We start from the raw sequence: 27,075 nt of genomic DNA on the forward strand, positions 1-27,075 counted from the left end.
AAATGTTTCTGACTTGGCACGAGGTAAAGACACCTTTCAAATAAGTAAAACTACAAGAAAAAAAACATCTTTTTTATTGTTGAATTGTGAGTGACTGTGTTTTTCACATTTTTAGAGAAGCACTGGGCTTAATCTGAAAGGGTGTTCATTTAATGTATTCTGAAACATTTTGGAGTCTTTGTGCTCCGTGTACATGCAGGCAACCAGAATGAGTCTCTGCTGTTTTACTGACCCCCCCGAGGTCAGAAAAGGGGCCGGTTAGGCAGGTAGCAGCTGTCACCACAGCCGGGACTGTGATATCAGAAATGTGGGTCATTGAGTTCATCAGCATCAGTTAATGAGCAGGAAAAAAAAGCACTCCTCAGCCCACCGGGGTTGTTACCAGCTCGAACCAGCTCTCATCAAGTCAATACTCATGGAGGAAGATCCGTTCTCTTCAGGGAGGAAGTATTGGTTGTATCCTGAGTCAGATGTTTTGTAGGAGCAGAGGAGGGTTGATTGCACACCTCTGAGCCTCTGAGGCTGCCAGAAAACCAATGATGAGGGAAAGATGGCTCAGCCCGAAGCCAACGTGAGTTCATTTATCTCAATACAAGAGATCAAGGAGCATAAAAAAGGTCTTAGTAATCAAAAATGTTCAAATCTCACTATTACTACGTCATGATCCCTGGCAACCTATAGAGGATGCATATAAATGGTCGAAAAACTATAGCTGATGACCCAAAATGCACAAATTGAACAAAATAAAACTCAAATCAAATCAGAAATAATGTGAAATTTGGAGGAAAGAGTGTGCTTTTCGGTCTGTCTTTGTTAGCATGTGATGGACTGGCGGCCGGTTGCTGCTTATAAGATAACATGTCTGACACACCGACCAAACAAGAGCAAATTTACTTTAAGTCTTGTTGCCCTCAAGGAAATGTGTCCTTCGACCCATAAAATAGAGACAAAATGTTGTGCATTATCAGGTTTTCAGGTTTAAACTTCCTCCCACCTGGGCTTGACTACTCACACACTCACAATAACAGTAAAAGCATCTTCACGTTTATGTGCTTAATCATCGCTGTTTAATATTTGGTAGTAAATCAAACAGTAGGCTGGACATGTTTTACTTTCTGGTGCAATAGAAGAAAAATCAGATAATCATAATCAAGTCTTATGTCATCCACCGTAAAGCAGGGACGTCCTTAACAATTTTTATGAAAATTCATAGAGCATTTATTCCAGTATGGCGTCTAAGCCTCAGTGGAGGAGGGTTCTGGGCTTAAACCCAGGCAGGGCTCGCCTGTGTGTCCATGTTTGCTACTGAAACGTATGCTTTACTAATGTTGCCTTGGTCCAGGATTCCTGTGAAAAACAGAGATTAAAATCTTAATTTTAAGAGATTCGCTTCCTGGTAACAAATTTATTGAGGCATTTTATCCTCGACTGAAGTAATGGCAATGGCCTGTATTTGTATAGCGCTTTACTAGTCCATAAGGACCCCAAAGCGCTTTACACAACCAGTCATCCACCCATTCACACACACAGTCACACACTGGTGATGGCAAGCTACATTGTAGCCACAGCCACCCTGGGGCGCACTGAAGTGGTGAAATGATCAACAGACTAAAACCAGCAAACATATTTTTTTATGGTGGAGGCAAACATTTGCAATTTGGCTTTTGGAGCTTCTTGGAGAGACTCACTTTTTTCTGTTATATGCTATCTAAAGCTCATTTTGCTATTCGAGGTAGTGAAACTCTTTCCTTGGTGTGTCTGCACAGATACAGTTAAGAGTTAAATGGAGACAGAAAAAGCTGCATATGTAAAACTTTCAAAAAGTGCTCTCTCATCACTTTGCAGCTCTCTCTATTTTCTCAGAGGCCACAGGTCAGCAAAGACATTTTCATTGGCTTTTCACTACCAAGGCAATGAATTCCCACATGAGATCTGCATGGAAGAGGCTGTGCATGCCTTACTGTCGTACATAAAAAGCCGAGACTGAAGGAAACCACTTTCTTGATGGCAAGCATCCCCCCCCTTTCTCTCTGTCCATTTTAGAGGCCAAGACATATCCCAGATTTGATCTCAGTGGCTGGCAGCCTTCCATTTCCACTTCTTTTTATGAGAACAAGAGCCAGCTGGCTGTGGTGCACTTCGCAGAAGAAGCCAAGGATTTAATAAAGACATAAGAGACACAAATTAAACTGATTAATGAGAGACAAAAGTAGCTTTCTATAAAAGATGTAATATTGCATGTCATATGGATGGCAATTCAAATTCAGTGATGCCCTCCTATGAGATTTACTATGTCCTCTACCAGGTGGCATACTGCACCACTGCTCTAAGGAGCCCATCAGGACCACAAGCATTACAGTCAAAGAATTTCCATGGTCTGATATTAAAGTAGTGGAAATAAAATAGCAAGATGAACAGTCTGTCACGGGGATGCTCGCCTCCCCCTGAACATCAACTTCCAATTCAGTTTCCACACAGTTTCACTGCTAACACAGTCTGCTGGGTGATGTTTACTCGTGCATTGGTAAGAAACAAGCCCAGTGATGGCTTGTGGCTTGTTAGGTGCACTTGCTGTGCTGCAGTCACCAGGCAACAGTGGTGAGACACTTCCTCACACTGCCCAGCCCTGTAAATACAAGATTTAAGTGACACTAAAGACAAAATAGAAAGAGCTGCTTGATTATTATTATTTACAATCACACTACTCCCTCATTTTAAGCAATTCTACCAAGAAAAACAAGCTAATATTTGGTTAGGGTCGCTCAGTTTTTTCCCCTGTGCGTTTGTGGCTGGAAGTCGACTATAACAGAAGAAAATGAGCAGTTACCTCTGAAAAGTGGCCTGGATAAACCCCCCCCCCAACAACCCGATGCACCACAATCTGTGCAATAAATATGAATATGTCATTCTAAACGAGCAAAAATTCAAGGGGCACATAAGAGCCATCTTAGAACCTCGTGAAGCATCTATCGGCTGACGAATCTTATAATTTCGAGTGAGGCAATCTATAGCTACAGCTTTAAATGACGCATTGATTAGCAAAACAGACAGGGTTGGTAACTCTCTACTTACAAAAAAAAAGCAATTTAAATGTAAAAGCTCACTTTAATGCTGGTACAATGTTCCAGACCACCAGCTGGAACATGTGCCTCTCTGGTTACAGGAGTGCACACGCAGGAAAAAGTCCCGCAGACTTCTAACACACTAAAAATAATTTACTATTAGCTTCTCCCCTCTGGAAGGAGTCATAGAGCCCAGCTCAGTGTGCCAAAATGTTCCATATACCGGCAAACTTATGAAGATTTTAATCAGCCAAGAGACGGTGGGAAGCAATTTTAGTAAAATAACACTGCAACAATTATTGATGTCTGGTGTACTGGAGGTGGATAAAAGTCACTTTTATTGTTCCTTATAAAATAATAACAATGATTACAATACATTTTGAAACGCTTGTATGTTGTGTTACATTTTGAAACGATTAGGCTCGGCTTGGTACGCTTGGCTTCTTATAATCTCTTGGCACAGCAAAACACGTCTCCATTCTTCATACAGAGTGCAGCTGGTAGTTGTTGATATCACACTACATCTGTTGGTCGGAAAATGTTAAGCTGATTTCAAATTCGGAGGTTTGGACAAATATCAATCCACCCCAATTCAAAATACTAAAGTTAAGAAGAAAAATCAGGTCGAATGTGACTCATATTAAATCATATATTTAGTTTTGAAACATAGTGTAAGTGCTGTACATAAAGTCCTTCCAGTGTGGTCTAAGAACTGGTAGGCAATCAACTCATATTAGATGAGAATCTTTTAATTTCTTTCCAAGAAAGGTGCTCTAGTCTCCAAAGCAGAAGGTTAGGGTTAAAGTAGCTAGGGTTATACCTCAAAATCTTTTTAAATACAGGCACATAAAAGCAGCTCTGTATATATTGAAGACACTCTCATACAATATTAATTCCAGTATTCTTGGCAGTGTCATGGATACAGCCTATGCTTTGCTCTCTGTGTGTCTGAGTTCACTTCCAGCTATGTATCTCTATTCATCCTGTCAGTCTGTCCTCTTCAGTGTTTGTTTATAGAAAGCTTTTAAGATCTAGAGTCAAATATCTCATGTCAGCATCTATAGGTGATGCAGTTTATTGTCCTATATGTGTTATATGGATTACATTAAATCCGCATGTTATCGAGTTAAATCTAACATGGATATAAGGCACACAAGGTAAACTCATTCCACAAAAGTAAGACCCATTTTTGCTTTTTTCACCTGTCATGAAGATGCTTTTGTTAGTTGTTGTCAACGCTTGTCATCCCAAACAAAGAGCTGTTGTTTTCTCCTTTTCTTTATTTTTTTCACTGAAGAAGAAAAACATGGTGAAAGTGAATCCTCCTCCAAGAACCTCACAAACTCTGAAAGCTTTGCCTCCAATTGTTTTGGGAAAAAATGTTTAATCTGTTTTAGTTCTTGCAAAATGTCACTCAGACAAAGTAGACAAAGCAGACCAGAGGCCTTGAAAGGGTGCCAGTGATGGGCTGTTCGTTAATTACTTTGATATGTAACTAGAGATGGCACGATACCACTTTTTTATGTCCGATACCGATATCATAAATTTGGATATCTGCCGATACCGATATGAATCCGATATAGTGTTTTTTAATCAACAAAACTGTTTTTTAAATATCTTGCTGCATTTTGTATAAGTTCATACTCAAGTTTAAAACAACAACTACACTAAAGCTATTCTGTTATATCTGTATGCAAAAAAAAATATTTCATAGTTCAGCAATACTGATCAATCTAATAAACTTAAACCTACACCATCCTCCCTATTCTGGTATTTTAAAGAGTACTTAGCATAAATATTAAGCAACCTAACTAATAGGGTTCCAACTCCCAGCAACAACAAACATAAATAAATAAAAAATAGGGAACCACCCCTCACGCTCCACCTCATGATGCTTAATCGACGTAATCAACCTTAATTTGATGCAGTGTGAAAAAAAATGCACAGAAATCAATTATTTTTCAAGAAATATTAAATAGATTCAACATCTTTCTTCAACAAAATTGCAGACTGCACAGATGGTACCTTCCCAAAGGAAAAAGTACTATAGCTTACTAGGGTATATATATTAGACTTAATAGTTACTATATACAGTAATTGACTTCTATTCATTTTACATCAAATTAAAACTTTGGGTGTCAGATAATTATTTATTAAAAGCTAGACATTTTAAATGAGAATAAGAAAGAAAAGTATGTCTTTGTGCCCCCTTTTCCCTGTTAATGCCCTATCGGCCCCCCTGGCTAAACTTTGCTAGATGCGCCCCTGCACAGTTACCAGCGTCAGCTACGTAGAAAAAGATCCTGGAGTAGAAAGTAATATTAAATACATTCTAACAACAGCTGATCAAGCTTAAACGTGCTGCTGTTGTTCAGCCGCTGGTTTCCTCTTTCTGGTGCAAAGTGGGCCAAAAGCAAACTAGAGACACGGACTCGCGACAGAAAAGCCGATCAGCTGATCGTTAAGCAGTTTCATGATTGAAGTAGCAGCAAGAAGAGGCAGTCGCTTGTTAAGCTTAACGCAGGAATGCTTTACAAACATTCAGAGATGGACTTACACACTTGCTTTACTTCTCTCGGGATAACTTTGTCGGAGATGAAATGCCGGGTTCAGCTCCAAATGCTATCCAGACCACCGACAGGTCCCGCATGCCACAGCCGCTCTATCACGTGATGCATACTGCTCCGACGTGCTAACGTTCTGAGGTGAGTTACGGTGTGTTGCAAGTTTTGTGAGGTGCTTTCGTGATATTTAATGGATCGGATTACATTTTTTATTTTTCTCCGATATCCGATCCAGTAATTTAGGTCAGTATCGGACCGATACCGATACGTAATATCGGATCGGTCCATCTCTATATGTAACCTCAGTATAGTAATGCTAATTTACTGCATGAAGACATTCGCTGCAGGTCCTGCAGGAATTCTTTCATTACCATTCAGGTTACATGAATATTGTATGTTTAAAAACGTGGGATCAAGGACATTAAACCGTAGATGGCTGGTGCACTCAGCCATAGTGATACATTCTCACCAGCAGAGCAAAAAAGACAGAACGAGCACAACGGGGATCAGAAAGTGGCAAATGTGTGGCAAGAACACACACACACAAAGACAAAGTAAGGCAAACAAAATCTAAAACCATTACTCTGTCTGACTGTGCCCGAATGGGGTGCAGTTATGAATTTATGAAGTTATGAAATGGCAAGATTAGTCTGGAAAGTTTGCCTTTAAGAACAAACACAAATAGGTCACAATTATACAAAGTGTATATTGCATATTTATTTCACATAAGCAGCTCAGTAATGTGTTTACAGTTATGCAGTAAGCTAAATCTTTCACATTAAAATGCTAACATGCACAATTTTTACATGTTAGCAGTGTTGGGGAGTAACAGAATACATGTACCAGTGTTACGTATTTAAAATAAAAAAAATATGAGTAACTGTATTCCGTTACAGTTACAGTTTTAAAAGGTGATAATTAGAATACAGTTACTTTGTTGAAATAATGGATTACATGGTGGTCTTTTCCTGTTTCACATGTTAGGCTATCCCCTCTCTATCCCCTCTTTAATTTTGGTAATTAAAGGCATTGCCGGAAACCCAAACAAACACGAAAGAGGCTCCAATGTAAGCGCCCTGTTAATGTTGGTGGTGTCAGTTACACAATGGACCCGAATCCTGCACAACAGAGCAAGCAGTGCACAGGCAGGAATGCATTTCTTAGTTGGAAATTCCGACACCACTTCAAATTCAAAGAAGAATTGTGCAATGCAAACTCTGTTTGTTGTTGTTTGTTAAAAAAACAACAACAACAAAAAAAAACAACTACATTTTGCGGCTTGTATTCTGTAATCTATAGTGGAATACATTTTAAAAGTAACTTTCTTAACACTGCATGTTAGTTTCAATAGTTTTCCATGTATTTCTCAGGCACTGAAAAATTAACCCAAGTAAATATTAAAAACTGCAGTTTCTTGAGCGGCCACTTGAGACTGACTGCAATGAGAGGGTTAAATGGCCAGATAAACAGCAATAAAGGAAAAGTTGACTTAAAGGTATGTTTTTACAGCAACTTTATATAAATACTTTTCTACTTAATAAAAACATATACGGTGGTTGAATGTTTTTTGTATCATATCCATTCAAAGACAGAAAATTAGCATTGTGATTGACAGGTATGCTAACAGGTAGAGCTCACTTTGACTCATTACAATCGCTTAACCCTTTAAGACCTACCACAGAACAAAGTCCGCCAGAGCTTATCTGTATATTTTTACATGCTGCAGTGCCATTTTTGGGAGCATTTCAAGTTGCTATACATTAATACAACCATTATAGCCCAAATTTTAATAATATGTATGCATTAAGTGAATGGTAACTACATAAATTGCAAAAAAGTGCAATGAACTACAAAAAAATGAAAATCATTTTTGTTTTGTTTGTTTTTTTACATTATTTCTAGTTAGTGAAATTTAAGAGGTTTATCCCTCAAAACTGTAAATACAAAAAAGTTGCACAAAATAGTTAATACAACAGGAAATGGGTTGCATTGTTGTATTTTGTCATGTTTCTCAGGTCTTTGTCTGAATTTCTACGAACATTATTGCTAAGGATTGTCTTATTGCATTGGAGTCACACTGGGTTAAATATGTACACTTGGGTTTTAAGGGGTATTTATTATTTTCTTCTTTTTTTGGGGGTTGTATGGAAGCCCCAAACGCAATTTCATTGTTCTTGACAATGACAATAAATAAATAAATACCAAATACCAAATGTATTTGGAGTGTCTTCATAGTTTTAGTTTTGAGATACACAAATTTTTATTTACTGCAGGAAAAACAAAAACAAATATTATAATATTATATATTAATGCAAATTTGTAAAAAAAAAAAAAAAAGCAGTGCAATTTGAGTTCTAAGCATCCCAGAAACTATAGAGAAGAGCATAAAGTCAAACATGACTTTTAAAAACACCAGTATAGGCTTATAAGGCCCTGAAGGTAAAAAACTACATTTTCCGGGAAAATGACGTCACTTCCGGTTTTGGGCAGGTAATGGCGGACATGCGATAGTTCGCGCTGATGTCTGTTCCAACATAGGAAGTTTTACGAACAGCTCATCGGATCAGTAAAGCGTGTTTATGGATTATTATGTTTTTGTTGCTGCAAGTGCTTTTATGCAATTTTTGCAAAGCTATATGTGGAAGGAAACCGTGACCTAGGACAAACTGATGGCATAACATGTAAGTACAACTCCTCTGGTTTCATATGCAAAAAAATTTATTGTGATAGCTTATGTGGTTCCAGTTCTACAGGGATTTAAAAATGGTTACGCAAAACGGAGCGTGCCCGCTCCGACCGGTCTTAAAGGGTTAACTGGACCTCTTGCACTCTTTCTATAACGCTTCACAAACCAATGGGTGGCATGGTTACCATGTCCATCTTTTATTTACAGTTTATTCCTATGCATTGGACTAAACCAAAACAACAAAAGTATTCATTTAAAAAAAGGGGGGCAAAAACAATGGGTGACGTTATGGTGGCTGCTTCCATCTTTTATATACAATCTATGATTCATCATAAAGGTACATTAATGGAATTTAATTTATCCTGAGAGAAGTCTTTGAAGAATTTCATAGCATCACTTAAAAAATGTGAAGCTATTTCAGGCTGAATGAGAGGGCCACGGCTTCAGTGGACTAAGATCAGAACAGTGGTTTTGTCTGTGTTGCTGTGTTAAGTGCAGGATTCATGTTGCATGCATTGCTTTTTCAGGTTTTATAAAGAAAACTGTCCAGAATCAGCAAACAGCTGCTCAGGAAAAAGCAAAGAAGATGACATGTTTTTATTTGCCTCCAACTGAGACATTTCACCCTCACATATTCTAAGCTGTCTGCACAGCACACGCTCACAGTGTGAAGTGAGACCGGAGGTCAGACATTTTGTCGTCTTCTTAGTAATTTATATGTAATATTGAGAGTTTCTGGCGAGGGAAAGTAAGCGCTCAGTGCTTTGATCCTACCAGCCTGATGACTTTGCCCTCCCACTGTCAGAACACATACATACACAACTGTAGACTACCATGTGTGCTGTCTGATCAAAAAAAAGCAAGCTGTAAGGTAAGGCTGTGTTTAAGTAGAATAAAAAGAAAAAGAACAAAGCAAATTCAGTGAGAATGGAAAAATGCATTGATCTTGTCTGTGAATGAACTGCACTCACTAAAAGTAGCAGCTTTGCAATATACTGCAGTGTAGAAACAGCGCACCAGCTATAAAAAGATTTGCTTGATAGTAATTACGTTCTTGCAAATACAGTTTAGAAAAGCATTCCCCATTTTTATTCATCGGCCTATTGTGCTGTCAATCGCGCCACAATTTTCTGCAGGATGTGAACATGGCAGGTGTATTGTGGTAGCTTGAGGGCCATTTTGTGTTAGACCCAAGAATGAGAATGGAATTGTTTCTGCTTTATGTCTTTGATAGTGAACACACAGCTCAACTCAGCAGGAAGAATAACAGTGGTACTTTTATTTAGACCACAGCTACATGCTCAGACTACTATTTGGCTTTGATGGCTTTAAAGCAGCATTAATTGATTATTTTCTGCAGATAAAGCTGTGAATACCTTGGCAGAAGCCTGTTCACAAATATACTTACTCTGAGAACATAGCAGCATTAGCATTCATTTATACTCAGTCAGCAGTGTAACTATGTGTCGGTTTGTGCAATGTGCTTATAAAAGCCACGGGTGCAGCTTGCTAACCAAACTTACTGCTGTTAGCTGATAACTTAGCACCCAAAACAATATGTCTAGATGCAGTCGGTTATCTAGAATGCTAACTTTAAGGACACCATTATACCTGCCATACAGTGCAGGTGAACAGCATTGTAGAACAAAGTTGATGTCACCCACTCCTGCAAGTCACCAAGCACCTCGTGATTTTTGTAACCTGGCGCTGCAGCTGGGATGAAGACATGAGTGTATTATCATGTCAGTTTTTACTGCCATGCCAGTATTATATCAGAAGCTCAGAGAATCACAGATTATACAGAGGGAGATGATGCAACAGTTTGTAAAGATAAGATATGTTAAAAAAAAACCTTGACAATTTCTTTGCTTTTAATTTTTTCACTTACAAAGCCTCTAAATTTTTTGGGTGTATTCATTTTAAAGGAGAGAGACAGCATATCAACCAAAAACCCAGAAAGAAAATTCCAAACAGATTACGCAAAGGTTATAGATTGATGAGTGAATAAGTAGTTAAACAATAAATACATTTTATATAATGTAGTTTTTATCTGGATTTTTCTTTTTAACAGTTTGTCTTTCTTCATTAAAATGAAACTACCGCAAAGTTATTGATCTTAAAATCAAAACAACAAAACACTGTAATTTGTTATGTAACACATTTTTAATAAATAAACATTAGAGCGCTTGCATTTTTGGACACATTTGTTTGCAAAGATCTCTGATCCAAGTTATTATTTAAATTCTGGAGAGAACAGATGTGTCTGGATCCAAGCATTTAATGAAGCTTTAGATGAAGGTATCAGTAAATGTGTTCTTCAATGCCTTTAAGCATAAATGCTTACATATCAAATTCCACACCTGCAGTGTGATGCCCAAATCTCAAAGATCTGGGGTCTTCAAAATCATCACTCAAAAACCTTTGTATGAATCCATCAAACCACACAGGGCTTTACACTCATTATTGATATGACGTCAGTATACAGACATAAATTTAAAGCCCCCATGAGTTGTTTTTTCGGCCTGCAATTTTACAAAAGCAAAGATGGTTTTCTGACTCACTTGCAGCATTTACTGGAAAATTGGCCATCCTATTGTCAGTGAAGAGGAAAAAATAACAACCTAAAATTAATCTTTCACTGAGATTTTCTATTTCTCCTTTTGAGCATGACCAGGAGGCTGTAAGACTCAAAATACAGCTTAGCATCCCTAAAATTAAATAGCTACTCTAATCAGCTAATAGCTAATTATGCAGATAAACTTGAAAGAAATCATCATGGAGAGTGTTTAATGAATCCAGAAACTGCTAAAATAAAATATCAAATCTTGGGCCAACATAGTTAACACTTTAGGTAAAACGAGGTGGTTTTCAACAGGAACCCCATCGCTTACTTTATATAAAGAAAGAAAATCCAAACCAGTAGCACACCACGAAGGCACGGTGCTGTATATATTGCAGTTATGCTGCCAGAGGATAAAAATCAGACTGAAGAGGAGCTCAGTGTTGTTATCTGCATTACAAGAGATTTGAAGGCGGGAACCTGGGATTGGATGAAGTCTGTGAAGTTTCCCGCTCGGTATCCAGGCTCATTATTTTCCTGCGTAAGGAACCAGAAACAAAGCGCTTGTAAGTACATGTATTTTTTTTGCATCAGTTGCCTCATGTTTGTTCATGATGCAGATGTGAATCACCTCAGTTTGATCTGGTTTGAATGACAGACGGCATAATTCACCCTGGAGAACAGATGGGGTCTGGTGTTCAAGCCGACCGAGAACAAAGAGACGTTGTTTTTGTTTTTCAAGATTTGAAACCTGAAATGTTTCATCAGGACTTCTTTTCAAACACACAAGTCGACATTAAAGAGCACTGCCACCTCTTCCTGCATATAACCACAGTAAAGCAAAAAATATATTTTCGAAGACGAGCAGTATTTTAGGTATTGCATTACATTGTGTAATTAATCTTTTTTTATTCGCTTCAGGTTATTACCTTTGCAGCACCAGAGAGATTACTGTGTGTGTTTTCTGTGCAATGAAACCATTTACATTTCACATGCGTTATTTTGGCTCCGGCACGGTGATGGATATGTTGTCACGACGAGTCACTCACATGCTCGTGAGTCAGCTGGCACATCTTGAACTCCACAGATCTGCACTGTTCAGCCAACATCTGCCAGACTGTGAAGGAATATTTTGGGAGTACTGCTCGTTAGGTTCACCTGAATAGCAACCAAAAAACGAGAGAGAGGAAGAGAGAGTATGCATATTTTTCTCCAACTTCTGCAGATTCCGTTTCAGTTTTACAAGGAGGTTGAAAGGAATTTCATTTGCATTAATCACAGCCCTGAAAAATCATGTTTGAAAAACTCAACCGCTTCTTTCAGCATGAAAGTTTTACCTGTACGAAAACTGTTCACACTGAGGTCTGCAGCTGGGAAAAAACAGGATGCTCGTGGCAAAACACCATTATTATTTATTTATTTATCTATTTATTTGTGTCACTTGGATTATGCAGTAAGAATGTGATCTGAAACATGCCTGTAAGTCCATCTCTAAAGGGCTGAAACCCCCCAAGAAAACAAAATAAAGATTTTGGAGTGGCCTGAATTGAGATGCTCTGCATGACCTTAAACGTTTGTGCCGTTTATGCTCGAAAACCCTCCAAAAGTGAAGACGAGTGGGCCAAAATTCGTCCACCGTAATGTGAAAGACTTATCATAATTACTTGTTTGTGGTTCTTGCTGCCAACAGTGGCACAACCAGTTATTAGTTTTAGGGGTCACTTAAGAGATACGAGATGCTCGGGTTATCTTTGTCTAGTATTAACATTTGTTTGATGAAACATATACATGTGACAAATATGAAAAAACACTAACAAATAAGGAAGGTGTCAGATACTTTTTCTGGGCTGTAGTCACTATAGGGGAAATATTTTTATCCGAAATATGAGAATCACTCATCCAACATCGAATTCAACACTGCACTTACTTGGGTTCCCAGAAATACACCTAACAAATATGAAGCCAGTCAAATAAGCAGTTGTACTGAGGTTTCTCTTCAATGAGATGTAGTGCATGTGAATTTGTGCTCTGGGTGATTTTCCAGTACTGGAAACAATTGAAGTAAGAATGGTAGTATTAGCTTAATGTCCTCCTAAGCCCAACCACACTCTTTCTCATGGGGTGAAGCCCCAATATGTCCCCTGTGCCAGGGAATATTCAGGGAATAACATCCTTGGAACACATCTTCAGCTGTCACCCAAAGGCCCTGGGAGACATATTGGTGGCATCACAACCAGGTGCTGGGGATTATCGCAGAGGCCATCAGACGGCAAAACAAACAGCAAAGTGCTTTATTTCTTTTGTCAAAGCTGGAGAGAAGCAGCAACAGCTCACTGGCAGCTGAAGGTCAACCTGCAGTGATGGCTCAAATTCCCAGACACCATAGCCGTGACTACACTCAGACCTGACATGGTTCCAGTGTCAGAATCGTTGAGGCAAGTGGTCCTGCTGGACTGACTGTGCCTCGAGAAGACCAGCTGGAAGAGGCATTCAAGAGGAAGAGAGCCAAGTACAAGGAGCTCATAGAAATTTGCCAAAACAGGGTACTGAGGGCCCACTGCTTGGCCAAGTGCCAAGGTTTAGCTAGACATTCACTCCATGGGGCCACCGAGCTGCTCAAGAGAGCCATCAGGAACATGCTGCTGCTGCTGAAAAGCACTGAAAGTGCTAAAATTGCTGTGGAGCAAAAGGAACAACCTGTTGGACAGCACAAGTTCCCAAGACACAACCTGAGGACTGATCACCCAGGTGAGGGTTCATGATGTTGAAAATCCTGAAACACTGATCAAATCACTGATGTTCCACAGTAAGGTGTGTTAAAACCATAAAAGCCATCCTTGAGGTCTAGTAGGTATCTTCATCATGCCCAAACTTACAGTCTGCTCACAGCCACCTAGATTTATGTGTGTTCAGCTAATGCAAACCATAGTTTGTCTTTTCAACCAAGCCTAACATGTTCTCTGGCACAATTAACAGTACGTGCTGGCATTCATAAAAAGTATACTTTTTCCAGGATAAATGAGTTGCTGTAAATGAGAGTTGGTGGCTGGTTGTTTTCCCCTGAGGAATATTAATGAAAGCTGAAGTGTAAATGAAATGCTCTTTAATTCATTGTTGATTTTTTCTATTATGGAGACTCACGTCTGAGTATTCAAGGTATAGACCTACAGCCCTGCAGCTGCTCATGCTATGTAGACTTCAATTTCAGATGTGACATTTCTTTGTCGTTATAGTGTATTTACTTTATGTCTTCTTTTTTCTTTGAATTCCAGTCAACCAGTGATTGTTTTCCACTCGGGTTTTAGCTTTTTATAATTATAATGTTTCTGTCCTGTGGTGCTGTAGATACTGAAACATTAACACATTAACGGTTTTCCCTCGGGGCTTATTGGCAGGGTCAATTTGGGCAGTCTGGTTTGTGGCAGCACCTGGCTGCTGTGCAGGAGTGCGATTGCTAATTGTGACTGCAAAATCTATTATATTGTCTCACACTGCAAACTTTGACTGTCTCCTCATTTCTTACCCTGTTCTTTTGTGTTATAACCAGTGAGTTATTTTTATTGCAGTAATTTAGCAGCATAGATTTACAGTTATTTAAATATAACTTCACTTGTACTGGACGTCTTTACTGCTGTGTTTAATTAAATGAAATATCGCGTTTTTCTTGAGTTGTAGCATTTGTAGCACATAATACTATACCAGTAGGTGCCATGCAGAACTTTGTAGACTTACACCTAAATAAGTTGAGTTTTGTCGCTTAGAGGGAGTGTGAACAAAAGGTGGAGCGTTTGTGCTGCTGTTGTCCTTTAGCTTAGCCCGTGTCATGGAGATTACAGTCAGACAAAGATTATTTGTAGTGAAGTGATGAAAAACAATGAATAGTCTCCACTGCTGCTATTGTCTGTTTCATATGTAAGCTTTCTGATTTTTTATCCTTCCTTTATTAAGTGTACTCAGCTGTTACTCCCTTTCATATTCAAGCCAAGTGTTCAAACAATCAGCATTCTTTTGGAAGACTCCACACAAGTGTGTCTCAGTAGCCTCTGCGGAGGATGGATTCCCCATTATCCCACTCTGTGTGTGGCCAGCGAGTGCAGTGCAGGACCATAAAACCCACATTAGGCTGCATTAAACTAAGATGACCAACTGCTCGCTCTAGCTTTAGCTTACCATAGAAGGGGGCATGCACCTTCTCTCCTTGAGAAAGCAAATAAGCGTCGTTTATGAAATGCCAAGGTCTTCCTAAAAGTGGATCCATAATACTTTTCCTTACTTTCTCTTATGCATATATTGTTACAGGGGTATGTGAAAGTAATCCCTGAGACAGTTTTTCTAGTCATGAATCTGCATGCTGTCACAGAGAGGATTTCCCTAACATGGTCATCTCTCGCACACAACAAGGAACACAGAGGAAGCACCGAGACAGAAATCAAGAGACTAGAAACTAGATAACAATGAAATCAAAGACTTTAAAAGACTAGGGGCGATTGTGGCTCAAGAGTTGGGAGTTCGCCTTGTAATTGGAAGGTTGCCGGTTCGAGCCCCGGCTTGGACAGTCTCGGTCGTTGTGTCCTTGGGCAAGACACTTCACCCGTTGCCTACTGGTGGTGGTCAGAGGGCCCGGTGGCGCCAGTGTCCGGCAGCCTCACCTCTGTCAGTGCGCCCCAGGGTGGCTGTGGCTACATGTAGCTTGCCATCACCAGTGTATGAATGTGTGCGTGAATGGGTGGATGACTGGATATGTAAAGCGCTTTGGGGTCCTTAGGGACTAGTAAAGCGCTATATAAATACAGGCCATTTACCATCAAAGATTATTATGTCCAAAAACAAAAACATGAAGTTGCATTTCAATATTGCCTTTCAGCATCATGATTACAGTTTCTTTTCACTCCCACTGGTGTTTGGAGGAGGTAAAAACTCAGAGATGGATATTAAATTCTGGACAAATAAAACCAAAACAATACCAACAACACGTGGGTGAAGTGACATTTCAAATTTCGGTGCGCATCTTGTTACAATATATTTCTGCAACAAAATAATCTCTACCAGGCACGAACTTAAACTGTCAAATAACAAAAACATTCCAGTGGATTATTTATTTTAGCTATGTAGCTTCCTGACACTTAAAAGTAAATAAAAGAACTCCAATGAAATAGTTTTCTTTCACACTTCCCGGATATTCTACATAGTTGTGGTGGATGACAAGAAAAGCCACAGCTCCGAGAATGTAGCCTTCCTCAGTCGCAAATATAAAATATTGATTTGGATAGAGCAGCACAAAAAGAATAGACATAATCAATGTTACAAAAAACCCACTCTTGCAGTGTTTGATACTGTAAGATTGCACTCAATTGATTTCTCCAAATAAAGCCCTCTAAGGCTTTTGTCTGTGGTTCTTTCTCAGCAAACCTCCACTGAGTCAGTAAACATCTGGGATAAGGACGTCAGATGCACTTAAAGATTTAGATTCACCCTAAATAGCAACTTAAAAGGAATTAGTATTCTGTAGAAATCCTTTATGTTCTTGCTCAGGTAGGCTCTGTGTGTTCGGATTTGAAAACCTGGCAAGTGGGATAAATTGCAACATAAATCAAAGACAAGGTAAGCAAAACTGTCCTGCTGTGAGTTTAATTTACCCTCCTCCTTTCACTCCACCACCACCCAAAGTGTTGAAATATCTGTTCAGTGAATTGCAGACAGAGAGTTTACATAATTTATTTCTTAGACAGAGATGCTTCCAAATGCTCCCGTGTTGATTCATATGGATTTGATAGATCCGATTTTTTTAAGACCAAAACATCCAGCATAAACTGTGCCGGCAGACCTCAGAAACATGTGAATTATACTTGTCGCTGCACAAACATTCACAACTGAAGCTTTCAGTCATTTTGATAACTTATTTTACTACTGCAATCAACCATTTTATACTTTTTTATAGCACATTTATTTCACAGTCATGAATAGTCCATCAGCCGCACCCCTGAGGATCTATAGACATTTTTGAGGGTTTTTTTTATGTGGCGCCTTTAAGAAAAAACGCACACTCTGGCTAATAGATGTAATTTTAAGACTATAAAAAGCCATCACCTAGGAAATTTGTCACGGGTTTCATGAATGCTGTAGCACTGTACTGTGTATGTAATGCAAGGGTGGCTGTGCCTTTTATCTCTATGATGTATGATGTTTTAAATCACTTTTAAATGTAAAACTAAGATAACAAACTTCTTACATTATAAATATGTCGTTTCTCAAGTCTGTGAAAACGCTACAGAGATAGGATGTAGTGTCTGTAGATCAATTCTTTTTAAGTGCTTATACATATATTATGACCACACCTACGAACCAGTGAGAATAAAGGAAGAAAAGAAAACAGGTTGCTACTTTATTTTTTTTTTACTACTTTTAAAGCTAATCTATCTCCCAGCCTTGACCAGGAAAAAGGTTGGGCGTTGCAAGAGACATACAGCAATACAGGTGTGTATATTTCTATAATGCAGAGTATAATGTGTAGCGTATCCCTAATAGAAATACTACAACAGCACCTTTCATACTCTGACTGCTTTCAGATCTGCCAGAATACTAAATTAAAACAGCTAACAGACATGAGGTTCAGTGTGAGGTCTGATGTTACAGTGTTATATCTAATGAAAAAAGAAGTTAACCATGGGATAAGATTTTGTCTGCTATACACAAACTCTAAATCCATTCACAGATAAAACCCCACAATGATAAATGCAATTTACAATTATTATAAATATAATTGTTTGTATTATTTGAACATAACGATTTCATCTCTCTACACACATGTATTTGTGTGTGACTGTCAGAGATGAACAGTAACGTGTTACAAGTTACAAGTAATGTGTTACGGTAATCCGATTACTTTTATCAAGTAACAAGTAAAGTAAGGAATTACTAGTGCAAAAAAAGTAATGAGATCACTGTTACTTTCGCGTAAGCTCGCTGCATTACTGCATTACTAAACCGTGATTTTATTTGTGAGAATGTCTCATGACAATGACGTCCAAGCGTACGACGTCCGTGGTAAAAGATGCGTGCAGATCAACAGTTATATGGAGTGCGGGAGAGAGTACGACCACGAAGCGTTTAAAGCTCGGAAGTACTGACCTTACTTTGAGTTTGATTCTGTGAAAAGTGACAAAAACATTAGAGTCCACTGTTCACTCTGTGTGGGAAGAAAACGTCTTTCCACAGCGAAAAATTAAAGTTCAAATCTGAGCAAGCACTTAGCACGCTGCCAACGGAATGTGAAATTCACAAAGGATCCCCACTGACATGACCGCTCCGGCACCGGGCAAACCTCTGACTGCTGCACTCCTGCTAAACAGGTGAAAATAGATTTAAGAGCGACAGGACTCAGTGCTGCTATACCTTTGATTTTATTTATTTTTTGCTCTGTTTTACTTGCATCTATTTGAAAGAGTGAGTGTAAACACACACAAAAATTATTTGATATGCCGGAATGAGCAGAAAATAGGTTTAAATGTTAAACAAATTTCTTCCAGTCAGAGAATGTTGCATGTAGTTTAATTTTTGCTTGATTGATTGTGCAGAAAATTGAAATATTAAAACTAATAAAACAATTTTTAAAAAGAGACTTTGTCATTTGATTCTATTTGATATGATGGATTATGCAGAAAAAATAGAATTGGGTGAAAGGTCTATTGCTTTATTACCTATTCAGGTTGTTTATCATGTTTTTAAAAACTGACTAAGTAACTAATTCCTTTTGAAAATAAGTAATCAGTAAAGTAATGAGATTACTTTTTGGAGAGGTAATCAGTAATTAGTAACTAATTATTATTTTCAAATAACTTGACCAAAACTGATGGCTGCTATTTCTGTCTAATTTGTTTTTGTCTAATTCTTTAATAAATACTTCCACAGTTAAGTTCCATTTTAAAAGCCCTGCTGTTGGCCTCATGAGATAAGATGAGATGTATTTATACCCATATGTAAAAAACATAACACAAGGACCGGCAGTAATTCTTTTGCACAGCCTAGAAATTTGGTTCAGATGAGACCGACACAACTGAGCAACTTAACTTAGCTCCCAGTGAGCACAGAAAAAAACTGAGCTTGATTAGTCTTGATCAAAGGTGTGTTATATGTGTGATCAGATATCTTTAAGTAAGGTACCCTACTTCAATAAGAACCAGCTGTAACCCCAGCTCTATGTTTGATCTGTTCAGGTTTGCAGACAGAGGAAGTATTTTTGGTCTTTTTCTTGCATTCGTGCAGAGGTGGATGTTCAACAGGAGACGTATGATGACAGCACCTGACACGTCTCCTCAAATGAAGTTTGCAGTTCAAAAAGTGTCTTTATAGCAGGCATAATAGAGGAAATGTGCCAGTTTTCACACATGCCACAGCTGCCATTAGAAGTGGAAAATCAAGAGAAGAGCATCTTTAGCTCTCTTACACTGAGCCATCGTGGCACACAGGCATTTCTCCGTAGCAACAGGCTGACCTCGTTTCTATGGTTATGGTGTCCCTTCTGCATTTCTTCCAGGACAACGATAAGCAAAAGAAAAAAAAGGGACACGAGTATGTGGGTGCTGCTCAACCTACAGCAGGTGGTTCACTTAATCACCACAAACAAAGGAAAGGAAGATGCAGGCAGTTTATAAGTGTAAGTTTGGAGTGAGATCAGTAGATGTCTTTCATAGCTGTCAGACTACTTAAAATGCAATAGTTATCTTTTAAAAAAATAACCAAACATAAATATGAGCACTCATTAGTGATGCAACTGATGTATTTTCATTCATATCTAATAATGTTACTGCATTTTCATTAAATGATTTAAGCTCTTTTAGGCATTTATTTCTCTCCATCACCTCTGACCTAACTTCATAAAATGTGCTTTTTGCAAGTCAGGAAGTGCAAGAAACTTTTCTTTTTCACATAACAAATGAATTATTTTACACGGAAAGGTATTTATCAATCCCCATGTCTTTTAAAGTACAACTTTAATTATATATTTAGTGAACCATATCTATTTTTGGTGGCACAGCTGTGCACTGTTTGAAAGAAAAATAGTATGTTTCTTAGTTTAAACCTGTTGAGTCATTCTGTGCATAGTTTGCATGTTCTCACTGCGCATGTTGTCCAATTTCCTGACAGAATGCAAAAAAATTCAGTGCAATCACCGGGAAACCACTGATTTTTTTTTTTTCCTTGTAGCAAGCAAGTTGCTGCCTTATTGCCACCTAACTTGCCAGTGTAGTCTACCTAAAAACGCTAGTTGTAGCAACAGCTATGCTTACTTAAGTTGTTTCTTCTCATTTTTTTAGCAATAACCTAAAGAAAAACCTGGTATGAATTTAAAGTTATGTAATACTTTATAGAACACCCAGCAAAAATGTCTTGCAAATCCTCTTGCGGTGACCCCTTGTGGCTGGGAAGCAGCAGAAAGTAGCACACACAATGCTTCAGAATATTTAATTGGTTCAAAATTTTGGTTGAGATGAAACACGAGTAAAAGAGTTGCAGCAAGTTGAAAGAAAGCTGATTCAGCCTTTAAAGTGAAACTGATCAGTAAATATGTGCAGATAGCTGACGCTTCCCTGCGTCCCCGCAGAATTCAAGTTAAGATGCAGCCTACAGGTATATATCCGCCTCGATGGCTTTCAGCTCTGAAAACCTCCTGAAAGACAGCTTGAAAGAGGAGGCTGTCAGTTTGTGCAGGATTTGGTTTTTAAAGCCTCTGAGTTGACTGAATAAAGCATATAAATGACGTGGACGCTGATTTTATTTCCAACTTGTTATTTTTACTCCTTTTTTTTAAAGAATTTCCTCCTTTGTCCCTTCTTCACTCTCTGAGCTGCGACTGAGGCTGCCTGCCGTTGCTATGCAACAATGGGAGTAAAGAGAATCATTATTGAATAAGTCATTAAGTTAAGGCAATAGTTCAAGAGAAGCATTTCAGACCAGGAGACATGATCTTACTCGTAATTTATCACATCAGCAGAACAAAGTAGGTGAGACTGTGTGATGTCCAGCGAGATTTCCTGCCAGTGCAGTCGGTGCTCTGTCACTCAGTGAGATGAGTGGTTGTGACAGCTGATGATAAGTGACTGCCAGACGCTGATGTAAAGCACAGCCACAAAGGCTTTCCTTCCTCCTGATCCCCAGTGTCCAACAGCCACGCCCAAGCTCTTGACCCCGAGTGACCTCCTCAGCAATCCAATTCCATTTCCTGCTGCCAGCTGCCCTGAATGATTACTCTGACTAACTCCATTCATGAAAAATAGGGGGACGAGGACCAGGGGCTATGAATGTACGTGCATGAATGTGCATGCACTGCATGAGAGTGTTTGTCCGTCCATCTGCTGGGAAGTCCTTAGGGGTGTACGTTTTACACACAAGCCCAGCTACTGGTGGTGTTTGTGGGATCCTTTCCAGTGTGTGTGTGAATATGTGTGATTTTTTTGTTTGCTTTTTTTATTGCAGGTTTGATTTTGTGTCTGGAGAGTCCCCTGGCAAAAAAAAAAGAGAGCGAGAGAAATAAATAAATAAACAAACAAACAAACAAACACAGACACCAATTAAAGCTGTTGCAGTGTCCCAGCTCCTTTACATCAGTAGTAATGTGCCTGTGGAAGAAACAAGGCGCTTTAACCCTTCTCGTGCACACCTTCAACATGAGCAGGCTGTAATTTCTTATGAGCCTGAGTTAAAACCAGAGCGGTTATTTCACACGAGAGACGTCTGTATTTGTGTTTCTCTCAGCCTTTCTTGATAGCTTGAAATGAGCTGGAAAAATAAAAACGCCAATACGAATTCACAAGTGCAGCTCGCATCATAGTTAACAAATATTTAGAGATTTATCTGTTGATTAAAATGATTCATTATCCAACGTAAGAGTAATTTGCTATAAATGCCGTGTAAAATAAGCTGGCTGACCCAACACCCACATCAAACCGATCAGCTCCCATCACCTCAGGTTAGACTTGTCTGCTTGAAAGTTTTGACAGTTAAAAGAAAGTTTCACTTCCCCTATTCCCCCCCAAGAAAGAACGAAATAGATCAAAGTCAGTTGGGGGTTGCTGCATTAAAAAAAAATCCTCTCTTATTGCCAGCCTTCCAAAACAAAGCCATGCACATTTTCCACAGAGACTGTAAATAAAGATGTCTGCATCCATCAAAAAATATTCTTTGCCTTCACCAGAACAAAGTAGGTGACACTTGCACCCAAGCCCCTGCGGCCCTTCAACATAAGGTTCACCAACTCAAGCAGCGCCAAATTGAGACATTTTAATATGGGAGTCTATTCTGATTGACTGAATTGAGCCAGCTTCAAGTGGCCGTTAGAGGAACTGCAGTTTTTGGCATTTATTTGGATGTTATTTGGCTGTAAGTTTGCCTGGACTGCTCACAACAGCTCAAACATGAAACAAAGCTTTCATTTGGGACAGTTACATAAACACGTGAACTTATGCAAGTTCACATGGATGCATATGGAGGTCAATAAGTGGCTGCAAGAACAAAACAAATTAGCATAATGCTCTGTGGTGAACGCCTAATACAACAGACGATCAGAAATGCAGGATAGCATTATCGTCTGCACACAGTTTAAAGGGTATTTGAGTTGTAGTTAATGCAATTTTTTAATGATTCTCACTCAGCTTTCTGCTTTAGTGGTGGTGCGCTGTGTGTCACTTAAGTCATTTGGGTTGAACTAAACTTTATTAAATCGCATGTTACCAGTTGAAATAATATAATTAAGTTGTTTCAGCAGTTATGAAGAAATGTAACTTTTATATGACTGTAAAATATGATAAAAATGGGGAGGAGGACTTGGAGAAAAGTAAGTAAAATAAAAGGTCTTCTGGATCATTTCTGAACATATGTTGCTGTAACTTTATTCCAGCTCCCGGTTGTACTCCCATTAGTTGTTGGGGGTAAACTCTGGGTTGTGAAATAATTGTCTTTGCTTGACTGAACATATCATAACCTTATAAACACCTCTACAATGTCATGAAATCCTTAAAAATCACTAGATTGTTATCTAGAAAACGCCAATGGCAGTCACACCCTGATCAAACCACGTCCGCACAGCTGTACAGAAGTGTTCACCAAGTGTTGAACGTTTGCATGTCATCATTGCATTACACAAATGAGTTCTTTCATGGAAGCAGTTAATTGTGAAGGTGGGTGTGGATGACCAGGAGTGGAATTTAGCTGAACGACTATAATTATGTCTTTCTCCGGAAATGCAGACATGCTGGAAATGACACAACCTTTCATGGATTTATGAATAGTTTGTGGGTTTCCATTAACAATGAATTTGACTGTTTTTGTTGCACTTGGAGTCACAAATATTACTCAGTGTATTAAAGACTTTTTAAAGGTAAGCACGAGTCTTTATTCTTGGCCTTGGAGGCAGTGGAATTAAATAAACTATGACTAATGTGGACCTTCTATTACCAGGTTTTCAAATACTTTAAAGGGGAAAAAAAAATAACTCAAAGCTACTTAAAGCTGGAAAAAAACATAACTTTATTACTGGTGGGACATTTTATTGTCTCTAATTCCCATATACATAGATAATTTGATGTTAAAATTAGACATTTTCTGCATGCTCGTAGACAAATCTCAAAATAAGTATACCAACTGGGAGAATTTCTAATGAACAAGGGCTGGAAAGACTAATATCTCTGCAGACGCCAGCCCCAATAGGGCTGAGTGCTTTGCAGGTTGCGTTGATTTAGGAGTCTGACTTTCATGTTTCCACTACTGTGAATACTGACTCTCTTACTATGCAATACCACTCTCTCCCACACATTTAATGCAACAAGCTCACAGCTGTTATATGAAAGCTATGGAAAAAGGCAATCCGCGGAAAACGTGAGAAATAGTCCGCTGCTGCAGATAAGAGAAGCTTGGGGAAAGTAAGAGATTCTCAACACTTCATCCCAAAATAAAAGCATCTAAGAAAAGCATTTCTCTCCCTTCTAAATTCAAGAAAGCGTCACCCAACGGGTACCCAACTACTCCTCGGGATGCTACATTAAATAAGGACAGATTAGCATCAGAAATCGACTTAATATTTCATACACAGGTCAGCGGATTGCACCTATTTAATTACATTAACGAGGTGAGAGAAAGAAGGTCATGTGGAGGATAATGTAATCCTGCCAGCCATAAGCACTTCCAATTATTGCACAGCACACATGTCTGCACACCCCAAGCAGGGGATAAAACTGTTTGTTCGCAGCTTCTTTTGTGAGAGCGGGCGATTTTTCGCTTCCTCCCCTTTCAATGCAATGTGACATTTCACTCTAATATTGCAGCTGGAATGGTTTGGTTCTTTTGATAAGCGGCTTGATTGAGATAGCTGTTGAAATGCTCTGGGGTTGTTTTATTTTTCACTGATTCACATGCCTCCCATGAGCAATTAAGTAACTCCAATTACCAGGAGAGCTTTTCCCCCAGGGGTTTGTTGATTCTCTTTCTGTCTTTTTCTGTCAGCGTTTGAACATCTGCAGTCAAAACCCCCAAGTGTATCCGGCGTACACTGAGCTTCCCCGACATCGGTGCTCAACCACAAAATCTAATTACACCTCCTGTGGTATTACTATTTGCGTCTCAACAAATCTGAGCAAATACAAGCATCGCTTCACCAAGCCACATTTATGTCAAACAGAATTTCCAACATGGACTCATGCTATTGTTATTTTTCTAAGCCTGCTCTGCACAGCTTTGTTAGTTGTAATTCAGCAGGGTTCTGTTGCTGACAAGGTGGAAACTGAAGGCTACAGATCTTTAGAGCACGACACCACTCCTGGTTCAGGTTTGCAGCTACAGCATACAGGCTTTTCAACACACAAGTATGTGCTGGCATTTAAAGTGTTTCCTGAAGTTGCAGCATCATTAGCAGCAGCGGATGCAGTGGTAAACAACAAGTTAGGTCAGAGATCCTCACAAGGAAAGCCACCTACGGTACCTCCAATGTAAACAAAATATTTATTTCAGGAAAGAATACATCGTGGTTTTAGCCTCAGAAGTCTCGGTGTTTATATGGCACATCACCGTCTATACATACCCAAAGAATAGATTGACATTTGCTCAAGTCTATCTTAACACAACACTAGCATGCACACATACTGGGTGCACGAAAACATGTCTTTGTTTGCTGTAACTGTTCCTAATCTGAGTGATGGTGGACTAAAACCACAATCCCTTTTCACACATGAGTAATGGAAGCTGACATCAGGCTTCAGCAGTCTAAACTGACCATAACAAAAATCAAGTTTCCCTCATTGTGTTTTCGCTTCAGCGGATGGATAAAAACACAAAGAGTGATGCTTGTTTTGACTGGGGTAACATATTAGTGCTCACAGAGGCGTTCAAGAAAACTGAGGAGGCCCATTTCATTAAATCGAATGCTCACTTGTGATGTGACCACTTATTTATTTTTTGGTATTTCCTGCACAACTGAAAACACAAATGAGAAAATGATAGCCACCATTATAGCTTTCCAGCTTTCAGTGTTTTAGAAACCTGCTGTGCAGTGTTTTTGTTTTGGCACATTCAGTGCATCTGTTGCACAGCCTGGGCTTCCTGACTGTATTTCATGCTTCACCGTACCTAAAGCAACTTACTGCTATCAAATAGCCCTGTGAGTTCTTCAATAGCTCTGTTCTTTTGGGCTGTATTCAACCAAATCAAACTACTATATTTAGCCTTATTTTTATATATATATATATTTCTGCATCTACCCAGAAAGAGGATTGTGGATTGTGGCCCCTATCATCTGTACTGAGATTGGATGAGCTGAAGGGACAATAACAGCAACCAATAACTCCCATATGCGGAGGACTGTATTACAACAGACGTGAAAAAATGCAAGCCTATCCTTTCAAAAGAAGTCTATCTATTAACCAAAATACTAGCATTAGCTGTTAGAAATGAAAAAGGCATTAAACCTGCCGATTATAGGACAGCTCTGACAGGATTTTCTAAGCACTTTCTGAGTCTTTTCCGCTTGTCCTGTCCATAATTTCAGCTGAGCACTTCTAAATCCTCGTCAGCCACTGACAAATGTGAGCAGGATTCCCGAGTGGGGCTGGAGCCAGCTCTCAAACTGATGGATCCGTACAACTTTGCTGCGTGTTTGGAATAGGCGAAGGCTTTCCTCCTCATCATCTCCCCTTTCCACATGGAGATCATGAGCAGCGTGGACAGCAGCACGCCCCCGAGGGTGAGCAGACACAGTCCCGCTATGACACACCGGTCCAGATGGGCTCCCACTCTGGCTTTCTCCCTCTCTAGACGCTCCATCTCCCGGGCGGTCACAGTGTCCGGGTCCACCCGGACGTCCCTGGGGACCGTGTAAGCTATGGCGACCAGAGAGATGCCAGTTACCAGACAAGTCACGGCGATGATGAAGCCGTAATCCACAGACTTCCCCGAGTCCTCAGAGGAGAGGTCGTCGTCGGACAGCAAGTAAAGTTCCGGGATGTCCTCCTCCGCTTCCTCCATTACCTCCTCCTCCTCGTACAGTTCACTCGAGGATCTGCAGGTTTCTGGACTCGCACCTATCAGCTGGACATCATCAGCATCTTCATCATGTTGGTGTTTGCAAGTAAAAGATGTTTCCGTTTCCTCCTCCGGACGCGGAGCTCCCCTGATCTCTGTCCATGGTGCTGAACACTCTCCTCCGCCGGGATGAAGTGACTTTTCACCGCTGTCACCGATACTTTCTTCATCTAAAACCAGGGAGACGTCTCTGGGATCCGGCTGATCAAAGTAAAACAGTTCCAGATCAGCCATTTGGGCATGGGCTGGGTTTCCCGTTTTATCGAGCCCATGCGTCCGTCTGTGGAAGTGAAACACACACGCACACGCAAAAGAAAACAGTAAGATGTTTAAACTCGCTGAACTTTCATTATTTACAAGGAAAATCTATAGGCTGCGCTTCTCTCACCCGTGGGCATGCACGCATTTTAAAGTGTAGCGAAGGAAGTCTAAAGAATAATTCAGCGTCAGACAGTAAAATTACAGGCAATAAAATAGCAACACTGCTTACCAACACTTAAGCTTTTGCTTTTTTCTGGCTTTCAAATCGCTTTCCCAAAACACTTAGTAACCATGCGACGCCTAATAAATCTAATTCCAGGTAATGTGTTCCAATTATACGCTATTAAGCACCAACATGCGGTCTGCTGAGTACCTCTC

The 27,075-nt window shown here is 39.4% G+C and overlaps 1 protein-coding gene across 1 annotated transcript; it reads right to left on the minus strand.

Moving 5' to 3' along the window:
- Positions 1-23,416: 23,416 nt before the first annotated feature.
- On the minus strand, positions 23,417-27,069 carry LOC308385023 (transmembrane protein 74). The gene is made up of 2 exons (XM_080863741.1): positions 26,927-27,069; positions 23,417-26,716 (listed from the first exon to the last, which is right to left on the minus strand). Exon 2 carries the CDS (start codon positions 26,668-26,670, stop codon positions 25,900-25,902), a length of 771 nt encoding a protein of 256 aa, XP_080719867.1. The 5' UTR covers positions 26,671-26,716; positions 26,927-27,069; the 3' UTR covers positions 23,417-25,899.
- Positions 27,070-27,075: the final 6 nt, after the last annotated feature.

The sequence above is a fragment of the Rhamphochromis sp. 'chilingali' genome, assembly GCF_963969265.1.
Source record: "Rhamphochromis sp. 'chilingali' genome assembly, chromosome: 17".
Classification (NCBI taxonomy): Eukaryota; Metazoa; Chordata; class Actinopteri; order Cichliformes; family Cichlidae; genus Rhamphochromis; species Rhamphochromis sp. 'chilingali'.

Excerpts from the sequence above, each read along its gene's own strand:
- LOC308385023 (XM_080863741.1), bottom strand. The coding sequence starts at position 26,670 with ATGGCTGATCTGGAACTGTTTTACTTTGATCAGCCGGATCCCAGAGAC.